General features: G+C 34.8%; 1 protein-coding gene across 3 annotated transcripts in view; it reads right to left on the reverse strand.

Moving 5' to 3' along the window:
• Positions 1 to 2,193: 2,193 nt before the first annotated feature.
• LOC126741951 (zinc finger protein 675-like) overlaps positions 2,194 to 13,768 on the reverse strand; it is a 252,011-nt gene continuing 240,436 nt past the window's right edge. For all 3 annotated transcript variants that reach the window (XM_050448431.1, XM_050448429.1, XM_050448430.1), the window contains one exon: positions 2,194 to 2,376. In XM_050448431.1, the coding sequence (XP_050304388.1) occupies positions 2,245 to 2,376 (132 nt within the window). In that variant the 3' untranslated portion in view covers positions 2,194 to 2,244. The remainder of the gene's footprint in view (positions 2,377 to 13,768) is intronic.

A 13,768-nucleotide genomic window follows, 5' to 3' on the forward strand; every position in this document is an offset into this window, starting at 1 on the left:
AATCGTCCTTGCCATCAAAAATGCGGATACTGTCCTCTATGTCTCTAAATGTCAGAGAAAAAGAGCTTTTACTCTTACTTGTCCTTTTTGGAATATGATTTGTAGAATATTCCTCTAACGATTCATCGTCTTCTAACTCTATCGCGTTCTCATCGTCAGAACTTTCGTCTTCTTCCTGGCCCTCATTTTCGCCGTCGTCATTATTCTCGTCAAATTTTAAGTCATTAAGAAAAGAACACAATCTAGTTGCCACTTCACCATGGGTACCACTGTATTTTAGATCTAACACACCACACACAGTTACAAGATCACGGTATTTTTCTTAAAAAAAAAAAGCTAAAAATATTCTCAAAAATAAAACCTCGCGCCTTACTTTAATCTTAAAATTAAACACGTCTTTTAAACACAAAAACAAATAATTAAAATATCTCATGCATTACAAAACTTACAATAAAACAGCAATTATTGCAATGTATATAAAATTGCAAGTCATAAAATATCTTAGGTAAAAGTGGTAAAACCTAAAGATTAACCTATATTTTAAAACAATATTTGTCCTTAGAAGAAAATATAGTTCCGATACCTATTTCCTTGGTATTTTTCTTTGTTGGCACAATCCAGCAAAAAACAACAGCTACAAGCAAAATTCTACGGGCATGCATCATACCTTATTACGACGTCAAGGATCTTCTTAAGCTTTACCTTCATTACCCAATTACTATGACACATAAAGCTTCAACGTCACAAAGCTTTTGGCTATACCGCTCTGATCCTATCTCAGTCCAAGTTCATAATAAAAAAAATGCAACGAAGCTCCAGCATTGCAGTGTCCACAGAAAAGTCACTACCGTGATATACCGTCTTTAATTTCTTCGGCACAGAAATTTCGTTCATGTCAGTCCTGCGAAATCCGTATTAACTTTATCTAACCTTATCCCGGCTGAGCCCCCAAAAATGTAGGAATTTATCAATGTCTAGGGTTATGATAATAAAAGTTTCTGGTATCAATTAAATAAGGTTTAATAATAAAGTCAAAAGTTATACGGTTATATACGTTATATATTTTACAAACAGCAGCACAAACAATCTAACAAAGATTCGACACAGCGGTAACATAGCCAAACCAACATGAACAACGGATGATTATTTGAAATAAACATCTAAGAAAGAATACTTCTGTACTCACGTCTTGAGTAACCTCTTAAATTTATTCGTCTTATATCTTAAATAAATCATAACACCAAAACCCCGTCTAGATTATGATGTCAAGACAGATAAAAGCACTCCCGATAATAAATCAAGCGTCTCTTGATTTTCCGTCTTTTCGGGAAAAACTTTTAATATATAAACGTCGTTTCGACGTTATCGTCGTAATATTTTTTAACGTCCCGCCGCGCAACTTTCGCTACTCAAATCTAAACAGAGACTAAAAACCCCCGATTTTGTTCTTACATCAACATTTCGGCTTCGAACTCGAATACCTGGAACTACCGCAAAGAAAGCCGTTTCTTAAAAACGCTTCGATTTCCATGTTATTGCCTTTGGCGGCTTGCCGCGACGATTATTATTAGAAATGCTTTGCCGTTTGTTTTTATTTGTTACTTTGGGCGGTCTCGTTTGTAAATAATATAAGAGATATTCTCAAGTATCAAAACAAGATGTCATGAAGTTGCCACCTCTAAATTTTGTTGGTGAAACGACCAGACCTACAAAGAAATTAGCTGTTTCTGTACGATTTGAGAAATTTGATAATGTTCACTAGTAAATAATTTTTTTATGTAGTTAATTTAAACAATAATAAATGTTTTTAAAGTAATTCGCAGTCTTTTACAGTATCAGTTATCACTTGTTTCAAGGCTCCCAGTCACTGTATCAAACCTCCTCGACTATGGGAGAATCGATACACTTGGCAGTTTTAAAAAAAATCCTCAGTATCATGATCCATGATCTGAGTTTTCTTACTTTATCTATGTATAATTATTTTCAAGCTAGTTGGTTCTGAAACCATTTATGAAACATTATTTTTAAATACTATGTTAAATAAATCAACCTTCCCTAGTCTCCCTGGATATTCGGTATTCTTATTTCAAATATTTTTACTTATAAAACATTGTTCGATGTTTTTTTGTTTAAGTTTACAAACTTTATATATTTTTCAATAATTAGTTTCTTCTCACACAGGAAATAAAAGAATTTTTACTAGAAATCAAACAATCCTATTTATTATTTTTTGATCTGTATGTGTTAGAATAATGTCATGCAATTTTGTAATGTTGAAGGATAATCTGGCGCTTGAGATGATCCTTGAATTTGTTGTGAAGACTGTACGGCTGCCATTGCCATTGACACAGGTGTAGTTGATGGATGGTATGGAACCTAGTAAGAAAATAATAATTAAAAATACTCGTTTATATCTAATAACTTAATATATTTCATAAAGTTTAAGTTTACAGCTATATTAATAAAGACAATAATAAATTTATATATATTTCTTGCAAAAATCCTGAAAAATATACTATCGAAATCAGTCCAGCAAGATTACGGTTTAAAATATGTGTTGGGAAATAACACAATAACAACCTTTTCTGTCATAAGAATGTATTTCTTATTATTTGATTTTTGTTCACAATTTTAAGGACATCATCGATCCTTAAAATGTTCTCACATGTCATGAAACAATAATTTTTAAGTAGTAATTCCTAAACGGTAATACCATAAGAATTGAATGAGAGACATGAAATTTCAATAAAACTCTCTCAGATAGACTCAGAAATATGCACTCAATGAGCACTTTTGCAGTCACAACGTAAACAGGTGGTAAAAAGAAATACGGTCAATGTTGAGTTGTTAAAGTCTATCTCAGTGGCATTTACAATCAAGTTGAGGCACTGTCGCCGAGACGTGTTGGTAAGTATGTGAGTCGATTCGCGAGTCGCAGTCGAAGTGGCTCAGGACCAATACCTATTTGTCTTTAAACTATAATAATAACTTAAGTATACGTAAAGACAGTAAAGACATTCCATTATATTTTCAAATTTTTACACCTACCCTAGTGAACAACTTTTTCACTTTTTGTATTGTACAAGTTTGTTTAATTTAACGAAAATAAAACGTTAAATAAACATAGTCCACTAGTACTATCCAGTGGCAAAATTAAACAATTGGGCTCCCATATATTAGGTGAAGAAGCCAAATATAGGGGGCAGCAGTTCTCCCCCGAATATTTGGTCCTTCGAGCCAGATATATATATAGTGTATTTATTGTGTTATCACTTATTATTACTTTATATAATTTTTATGTTAACTCTCTCATTACTCTTTATTTATTCACTTACGAAATACAATATATTTTATGTTAATTAACATTTTTGCAACGCTAATTTTACAAACAATAACATATTTAAGTATTTAAAATAGAATATAGCAATTAGATTTTCCAGAAATTGAAACAGAGGATATACTTGAATTTAAAGATAAATATTTTAGGACCCAAGTAAGTAAATTAAAGCATGTATATTTTTTTTTATCTCCCAAGTACTATTGCTCCACACTCTGAATGTGTTAAAATTACGTTCGTTACGTTAAAATTACCACGCTAACGCACACCGCACGACCGACAGTTCGGTTTTAATTAGAGTAAAGTGTCAACAGAAAGAAATAAGCGCGAAAATACAAAACAAAATAATAAGTTATTGAGAATAAGTGCAGTTTAATAGTGTTTTGGGAAGGCAATAGTTCTAGTGTAAGTTTTAAGTCGACTAGCCGGTGTCATATATTTTGATCCAGAATCAGCGTCGATTTCCTGTTGCAGTGTGAACCCGTCAAGTGTAACTCTGTAAATTCCTCGATGACATCGAAAGCGAATACGGAGATTTACAGTAATATACAGAAGTAAGGTGGCTAAGTCGTGAATTGACATTGGAACGTTTTCTAAATTTAATAGAAGAAATAGGAATATTTCTGGCGGAAAAGCAAAGGGATGTTCCGGAACTTAAAAATCCTGATTGGTTGTGTGATTTGGCTTTTTTAGTTGACATTACAAATCATTTGAATGTCTTAAACACACGGATTCAAGGCAAAAATCAACTGATATCCCAGCTCTACGCTTCTTATGTATCATCCTTTCAATGCAAGCTGACCCTTTTCAGATCACAATTGAATTCTGGAAATTAAAATCATTTTCCGAATTATAAGAAAAAGGCAGAAAAATTCAACAAAACTGCGATTAATTTCAGTTATGTAGAAAAGCTAGATATTTTGATTCAATCTTTTCAAAACAGATTTTCGTAGTTTAAAAAAGTGAAACCTCTGTTGGACATATTCAGCAATCCTTTCACAATTTCAATTGAAAATGCGCCAGAGTCAATGCAGTTAGAAATTATTGACATTCAAAACTTTGTTGACTTCTTTATAAAGTATCTTATCATATTTTATTAAAGAGGAATAGTATTTTTTGCGCCTGTCAAAATAAGTGACAAATTTTTATGATATTATAAAGTGTATTTTTTTGGCATTTCTGCATAAACATTTAGCATCATTGCATCAGATATGTTGCAAGCAAACAAACTGCCCATAGTTCTACGCCAATGCTAATTCTAGCCTTTCAATGTTATAAGATTTAAACATGAAAAGAGGCAAAAATGCCTAGTTACTTGCGCTATACTCTATAAACTTACAAATTAACTCTGTTACAATTTAAAAATGAAGAACAATAATTTCATAAATTGTTCACCTAAAAGTCAATAAATATGAAAATCATTAATTATAATTTTAACATTTACCAAAATATTAATAATTTGTAAATTCGTATTAGTTCCACCCTCCTTTCGACCATTAACTAATTAACATTTTTAAATAGCTACTAATATATATAATCACCAAAGACAGTGGTAAGTTTGAAAAATATCACTACATTTATTACTTTCACCGGTCATTCTACATATTTTCCAAAGGGTATTGGGTTGGGTTGGGTTGAAAACGACCGGTTAATGTAGCAAATTAAATTATTGCAAACGAATTTATTACATTAACCCAAAATTGCTGGCTATTATGAATATTTACCAGTTATTATATAAAATATCCAGATTAATTACGTTAGCCGTACCAGCTACAGATTGGCGAATGAATCACTATACATATAAAGTTTCTAACAGGCTAGATTGTTCTAATAAAAATAGAATGTAAACGTTATAAAAATAAGACAACGAACAATGAAAGGGATTTACCTTGATTATTTGATAGTACAACAGGACTCATCTTAAAACAAAATATTTTCTAAGAAATTTTCATTTTTATTTAATTTTTTCATCATGGTTTCACAAAATACCATTTTACTAGTCTTTAGGAAACACCTTCTAAGTTTTGGAATATTTAAAACATCCATGTTTTTTTCCAAATACTCGTCATACTTTTATGGTGCATACCCAGTTCCTCTCCAACACTTCTACTCGATCGTGTTGAATCCAAAACTAAAACACTACAAACCATTTCTTTCCGCCGCTATATCTCCTGGACCCTTTCAATAGGTGGTTGATGAGCTTTCATGTGACCATTTCCAAGGTAGATTTTTCTATGTTGCAATTCCTACTAATGAGCCTAGTAGACACTTTAGGTCTATTCCCATTTATTTTTTTATATTGAATTTATCGCTATTAAAATAAATACAAATTTAATTAGTCACTAGTCACACTTTAATAAGAAATCTGGAGTGTAACAACTCCCTCAAATTAAAATAAATCCGAATCTTCTCAAGAATCCGGATCACATCATTTTAGGTGATAGTATATCGACTAAACTCCGCGTTGTTGTTGAATCATCCAGCTCTGTATATTCCCTTAATGATATAACTTTAAAGGGACCACAAGATGACCACCTGATGTCTTTGATATCCTTCCTCGATTTAGGCTTAACACATATGTGAAAATGTGTTAAATAAAATGTGTTTAGGCCGCGGACATCAATCAATCAACCCCATTTAGACAGTTTTACAAAATATTCTTTGGCGAGAGAACCATAACGTGCGTAGAATTGACCACTGCTACTAACGACCCAAAAAGTGCTCCATATCTTGCCACTAGGGTTCTAAAATAGGTAGCTCTTCAGAATACATCCAAGTTCTCTTCCGCTGCGGATGCCCCCAATCCTACGTTGATGAGGTTCTTACGGCTTGCAATAAATATTCCGAAGTCTTTATAATGACCTTAACAATCTGCCTGTTTTAAATTACACAAATAATCCACTTTTGCACAAAAATTCCTCCAAACTGACATCCGACTGAATATCACATTAAAATTGAAAATGTCCCTAATATATTAGGCTTATCTTGGAATTTAACTCAGGACTATTTCTTAATATTAGGCTTATCTTGGAATCTAACTCAGGACTATTTATTAACAATTCTTAATAATAAACTTAATTTAACTATTACAAAGAGAAAAGTATTTTCCATTTTGCTTGCATGCTTTAGCTTAAATTCTAATAATACAAGCTGAGGTAAGTTAGTATCATCAGTCTCGAATTGCCCATTTATGACAGTACACTTACAAGGCTGGATCTGTTGCATTGGTTTCCTTCGGTCTAGCGGATGGTGCTTGACGGTTTAATAAATTGATCCCTTGGTTTAGGCGCCGATCTTTTTGTTTCTCGTCGCGTCGGAGTGCTTCAAAGTTATGGCTGGGAGAGAAAAGATTGACTGCTCCAAATCGTTATTTTGAAACTGACATTTATTTTACATACATACAGGTTAATCCAAATGATTCATTCCTACTTAAGTAGTCAGCAGGAGGAAGAGGAGGGTCTGAGGTCTTCCTCCTCTTCCTCCTGTTGGCGACAGGTTGGAACCCGTCGTCTTCGTCCTGGTGGCTGGAGTCACAGGGAAGAAACTAGGCTCATGTGCTGGAAGTTCGACCATCTCGAATGGACGGCATGGCGGACTCAAGAGCATTTATACGGCTCTTAAGTGCCTTGGTCGTCCGGTGGAAGAACCGGCGGAGGGCGTTCATCTCCTGCTCGTGTCTCCCCTCTTAGCGCTTCTCATCAGGACAACGTAGTAGTTAGTATGTTCCTCCTGATTCGACGGGGTGGTTTGTAAAGTGGCTAGGTCCGCTCTAAGTTCGGCCTCATCCTGTGGAGTTGGCTCATCCTCGTCCGTGTTGCAGAATTCCGAGAAATCCTCGTCAACCTCCAACAGGAAGTAAAACGGCCCACAGACGATGCAATTTGTTGTACTACAAGTTGTACAATCTTAAATCGTTTGAACGATAATTGCAACGTGTGTGGTATTGTAGTTCAACCAACCGTACGACGCGGTTGAATCGTACGGAAGTATAGCATGTTTAAAAATCTGTCGTACAACTCGGTTGGATATACGATAAGTTTGAACGTGTGTGTCTTTTGCCGACTTGTTCATACGATTTCATTTTAAAATTGTCAATATTTTGATATATTGTGTAGCGATATTGTCCTATAAAATCATGGAAAACAATAGGCATTTTTGGACGGAATTTATAGAAATTTATCAAGAGCATTCTTGTTTATGGGATGTCAGATCTAATGATTATTCTAACAAACATAAACGTAACGCAAGTTACGAAATTCTCTTAAGAAAATTAAAAGAAATAAACCCAACAGCAACGATGGAACTTTTAAAGAAGAAAATTAATAATAATTATGAGAACAGCTTTCCGAAGAGAGTTGAAAAAGGTAAGTTATAAGTAGTTATTATCTTCGAAATTAGGAATCGGGCAAAGTTTTAGATATATACTACGTGACTTTGAAAATAGAACACCTCTATTTTTTCCATAAGAGCCAATACAAAAATGCTTTGTTTAAAATTAGCTATATCTCTTTTAATAATTGAGGTAGGTATCAAGAGAATTAAAAAAAGAAAATATCAAGGAAAGTTTAAGCTATAACTTCACTATAAGATCGCGATTTTGCTGTATCCCCTGATACAGCGTTAACAGCAAAGTCGCTTTCTTATAGTGAAGTTGTAGCTTAAACTTTTCTTGATATTTTCCTTTTTTAATAATATATAATATTTTCAATGTCATGTAGCATAACTTTCAATAATAGTCATTTATATTACTAGCGCTGTAAGAGTGTATTATTTAGTAACCTTACCACTCATACGAGTGCTGTAATGAAGGCTTACTACACATAACACATGTAATATGAAAATTTTATTAACGACTTTAACAACTTTAGGTATTATCTACTCATGTTGGCATCGTTGAGTGATGCGATGAACTGAATCCATTACAATACTATAGTGCGGCATAAGACTCAGTTCATAACTCAAAGAAATCAAAATGAGTATCATGATAGGCTCTTATCTAAATGTTCCTAGATAAAAGAGGCATTGATTCAAGGTACAAGATTCCAAAGGAACAGGCATAGGAACAGATGATTTATATGAACCGACACTTTGGTACTATGATTTGCTACTGTTTACATCACAATCAGAAAGCGGCAGAAAAGAAAGAGCGATTGACGAAGATGAAGTATCGGAAAGTAATAACAGAGTAAGTAGATTCCAACTTCAGTTTATTTTAGGATAAGAATAACAACTATTCATATAAATAATAAAAATTACATATTACGATGTTACCTGTATACATATTACGATGTATACCTTATGAAATAATTTTTTCTTGGAATGTAGTTTTTCCATTCTCTTACTTTTTTTGAGGCATTACTTGAATTTTTTGCTGCAATTTTTTCCAGATTTAGTAAATTAGTAGTTTGTCTCTATTCCCCCAGAACAACCGCGCCACTGATTGTGTCTTCAAAATCTACAGTTGCTTCTGTTATGTAGCTTTTCTTCGATAACCTCCTCAAAAAGTTGTGAAGTGCACAGCACGCAAGGACGATATCATCTACTGTTTCAACAGTTGTAGCAATAGGTTGTAAAAAAACTCTAAAACGTGATGCTAGGATGCCTCACACGTTTTCGACAACTCGGCGGGCTCTGCAAAGGCGATAGTTGAACATTTTTTCAGCATGAGTTATTCCTCTCTGCGGGTATGGCTTCAATAAATTCTTTATTAGCGGAAATGCCTTATCTCCAATAAAAACATAAGTCATTACTGCCAGAAAGTTTAGTTTCTTTCGGTATTATTAACTTGTTTGACATTAAACGTTTGTAAATTCCTGTTTGACTCCATATTCCTCCATCTGATACCCGTCCATTGGTACCCGTGTGAACATATAAAAACTCGTAATTTGCATTGACAATTGCAAATAACACAACGCTAAAAGTACCTTTGTAGTTAAAATAAAATGATCCACTTTTGGCTGGTTTTTTAATAGTGATATGCTTTCCGTCGATCGCTCCCAAGCAGTTGTCGAATTGCCACATCTGTTTAAAATCATCTGCAACTTGTTGCCACTCTTGTTCATGCGATGGGACCTGAAATACATACACAAATTTGCATGACCTTATATTTTGGATTTTCTTTTTTTTTAGATAGATACTGATGATAATAGTGAATATGAAATACGATTTTCATCATCGCCGCCTTTATACTCTCCTCCTGATTTGGGAAGTCAAGGAACTTCGGCAGAGGAGAAGACTACCTCAACACCACTATCTAGTACAACTTTATCCTGCAGAACCATTGCCAAATATCAAAAGAGAACAATTTCTAAGACGATTAATGAAAGTGAACTAAAAAAACAGCGTTTGATGGATTTAGCTCATACTGCGTTGATTAGAGATACAAATAAAGATGAAAATGAGAATGGTTATGCAATTGCAGGTAAACGAATAGGTTATCAATTACAAGGAGTGAATGAACGTCAAAGAATTATTGCTGAAAAACTAATATCAGATGTGATGTTTTATGCGAGAATGGGAAAACTCGCAGAAGATGCTGTTGTTTATTGCAGTAACCCGACTACTCAAAACACTTCATATTCTTCCACACAATTTAACAATACAAACTCACGTCCATATATAGCACAACATTCTCAAAGTGTTACTACAACAAAGGAATACACCTATCATACACTTCAGGTCCAAAATCCTACGTTTACCAAACATTCTAATACAACGTCAGATATCAGAAACTATATTAATCATTTCGAACCCAGTGACTACAATGAATGATTCTTTATTTTCATGCAAATTTGGTTTTCAGAAAAACATGTAGTACAAAGTTGAATATTTTTCCTTTTTGAATATTTTGATATAATGCTATTTGAGTTTAATATAAAAATAAATGCTCTGTTTCCAACTTTGTCATGGTTTTACCTACCTTTAAGTATTTTCTTTTTAGTGATTCATAAATAGCTCGGCAGGTTTCACGAACGATTTGACCAATGGACTGAGGTGATATAGCTGTACTGAATTTAAGGTCTTCATAGGAATTTCCAGTAGCCAAATATCTCAAAGTAACAGTTAATCTTTCTTCCGCACTAATTGCATCTCTCATGACTGTATTTTGTTTCGTAATTGCTGGCCGTGCTAACTCTAATAATATATTGAATGAATCGTCGTCCATTCGTAAATAATTCTTGAAATCTATTGGTTCTGTGGCGCGTAGTTCATTAAGGTAATTCATATGTGAATAAATATGCCTTTTAAGTAACCATTTTTTACACCACAGCCTTTTCTTTTTTTTTTCACTTCATTAGTATCATCCGAAAACAACGCGACTACTAAAGCAGCTATAGTCTTTTTTGAGATAGTTGGTGCCATGGTGAACTAATACATACTAAACTAGTTGTACTACCGATCGCTTGGAATTTTTGCAAGTCTGTGGGCAAAATTTTGTACGATCTGTCTATACGATTTACAGTGCAATCTGTTGTACGATCGGTAGTCCAACAAATTGCATCGTCTGTGGGCCGTTTAAGAGTTTTCGTCAAGATGGCGAGCCATTGTTGACTCGATCGTCAGACAGAAGGGCGCAGGGTCGGTCGCACTGGTACACTTGGCACAGCGAAACTGGTTCAGAGAACACTTCGACGTTGGGTGCAGGTGATCTTTACTCAACGGAGGACGAACTCTGTATGGTCCGAAACGGGAGGGAAATGTGCGGGAGATTAGTTGGCCTCCACTGGTTTAATGCTCTGCAGCAGCATTTAGAATTGCTGCTGCATCGAAGCAAATAATGCTTGGAGCATGGCATTTGGGTCTGTACCGGGCAGAGGTGGGGCGGCCGCTGCTGCTAGATGCAGGGGTATGGGGAGAGCGGCATGGCGGCTGTTGTCCTGGGTGCCCCAGGTGAATGTGCGATCCCGTCTGGCCGCTTTGGTCTTCAGGATTTGTTTGGGGTTTCTGGGACATCCCAGGTAGTTCGCTGTGTGCGGTCCTCCGCAATTAGTGCATGTGGCTGGCTGGTCTCTTGGTTTTGTCCAGTCAGCGGTTGCGTGAAGTTGGCCACACTTAATGCATTTGAAGGCTGCTGTACACCTGGCCTGGGCGTTCCCGTGGAGTTGGCACCTGTGGCACTGGATCCTCCTGGATTTATTTCTCTGGGCTTTTGTGCTGTCTGTGCCTATTGTAATACCGGGCTACGGTGTGTGGGTGGAATCCCAGCTCTTTTAGATCCTCCAGGATGCTCTCAGTTGGCCAGTGCTCAAGCGGTCCTCGGAGGACGCTCGTTCCGCACTTGTCGCTCATCTAGGTGGTTCTGAGTTTTTCTGTAGTCCTCGATCTACTGCGGGTGAATTTTTACGCCGTCACGGTGTTGACGACGCGGCCTTGGTTTACCCCTATGGTTTTGACGGCAGCAGATACCTCCTCGTATCCAAGTGCAGGTGATCTGCACTCAACGGAGGACGAACTCTGTATAATGAGGGTCCGTGGGTTTAGGACGGTATATTTATATGTTTGATGGTGGGCTGGTATTGGGCGAGAGCCCGTGTGCAGACCACGGCTCCAGCTCGACACTTATGAGACACGTTAAAAACGGACCGCCGGAAGAGTGAACGTAAAGGTTTTCTAAGTATAGTTTTAAAGGAAAAATAATAAATTATTTAAGAACTTATATTTGGATTTTATAAAAAAAAATCAATTATTTTGACCCAAAATATTTTAAATTTGACTTGGTTAAAAAAGCATTAGAGAGGTAATTCCTTTAGTTCTTGGGAGAGACGACAGTTCTATATCTGAACAGCGACAAATTTAAAAGAACGCCTAAAAGCTGCTGTAGGTAGGTACAATAAAATCTTTATTTCGAGTTACATAAGAATGAACAAATTTTTAAAGCTGGTATCTTAAATATGCCGGTTGTCTTCTTTTTAGGACTCTGTATACAAACATGTGCATGTGCGGTAGTCTTCTATTATTCATATTGAGAATTTGATTAGCGTTGTGTTATGTACTATCTATATGGAATGTTACATCTCATGCAGGAATTTTCAACTTTTTGAATAGCCTTTTTAGTACTTACAGTTAAGGAATCTCCATAAATTACATCCCCATAATCTAACAAAGACAAAACCAGACTTTCGCAAAGTAAATATTTCTGTTTTGGGTTAGAAATGTTTTTATTTCATAAAGCTGCCTTAATCTTAGGTAGGCAGCTTTAATTTTGTAATTAACATGAGATTCGAAACCCATGGATTGGTCGAAAAGTATACCCAAGTTTTTTGCTTCTGATACTATTGGGATTTGTTGTGTATCATTTTATTTAAAGAAAAATGGTATTTTTTCTATTTTCTCTTAATATATTATTTGACATTATTAGAATTTTTGATTTAGTGGCATTCAACTCAAGGTGTGATTCTCTGCCCAAGCATTCAGGTTTAATAAGTCTAAATTAAGTTTTTCTTGCATCGTATTTAAATTTTCGCAGCTTACAGGTATGTATATTAGAGAGTCATCATATTATTGTAATCTAGAGTACTTTATTGTTTCCTGCATATCTGCCACATTTATTGAAAAAAGCAGGAGTGAGAGTATCGACCCCTGGGGTACCCCTCCATTACATGGCAAAAATGTGGAGACTTTGTCTTTAGAGATCTGATTAACAACTTCTCACGCACTTCAACGCACAACTCTGTCGATTATGTAGATAATCCTTTAAAAAATTGATACTATATAAAAATTGGCTTAACTGAAGCCCAGTAATGCCATACCATTAGGGTGACTTTGTTCCTCGTTAATTCTTATGTTGTTTAATATGTTTACTAAATCCATCGAAGTGATAAAATTCTTCCCAAGTTCAGATTCGCAAACCGGAATTATATTAAAAGATTAGGCAAAACTAAATATCTGATGCCAGCTATATCTCAATGACCTTAGATATAGCTGGCAGTATACTTATTGGTCCTAAATCTGAAATTTTCTTTGGCGCTTCTATTTTAGATGTAGGTATTATGATTGCCTTTTTTGGATTAATGCATAATTTTGTTGTTAAATGTTCGTTAATAATATTGTTAAGGATATATTAGTTATATTAGGTAAATTCTTTAAAAGCAAAGTAGGTTACATTTTATTTATTATAAACATTAATAGTTGGTTGCAATATTTAGTCGACCTAGTTTATAGCACCTATTTGCAAAATAAGCTAGGTAATTGTGACGCTGTTCAATTGCTTTTTGTATGGAAACATTTTTCAATTAATTCAATAAACAGTTTTAGATGGGGAATCTTCTTTGTTTTACTAGCCCTAAGTATCCAGCTATTACAATATTGACCAATGGATTTAAGCAAAACGGCAGACATAATTTTATATATTTAATCGACTTCTGGCGCTGGTTTTAATAGTTAAAATAATTTTCAATATAATAAGGCAATCTTCTATATCTTTATCTATTA

This window comes from Anthonomus grandis, chromosome 11, assembly GCF_022605725.1.
Source record: "Anthonomus grandis grandis chromosome 11, icAntGran1.3, whole genome shotgun sequence".
NCBI lineage: Eukaryota > Metazoa > Arthropoda > Insecta > Coleoptera > Curculionidae > Anthonomus > Anthonomus grandis.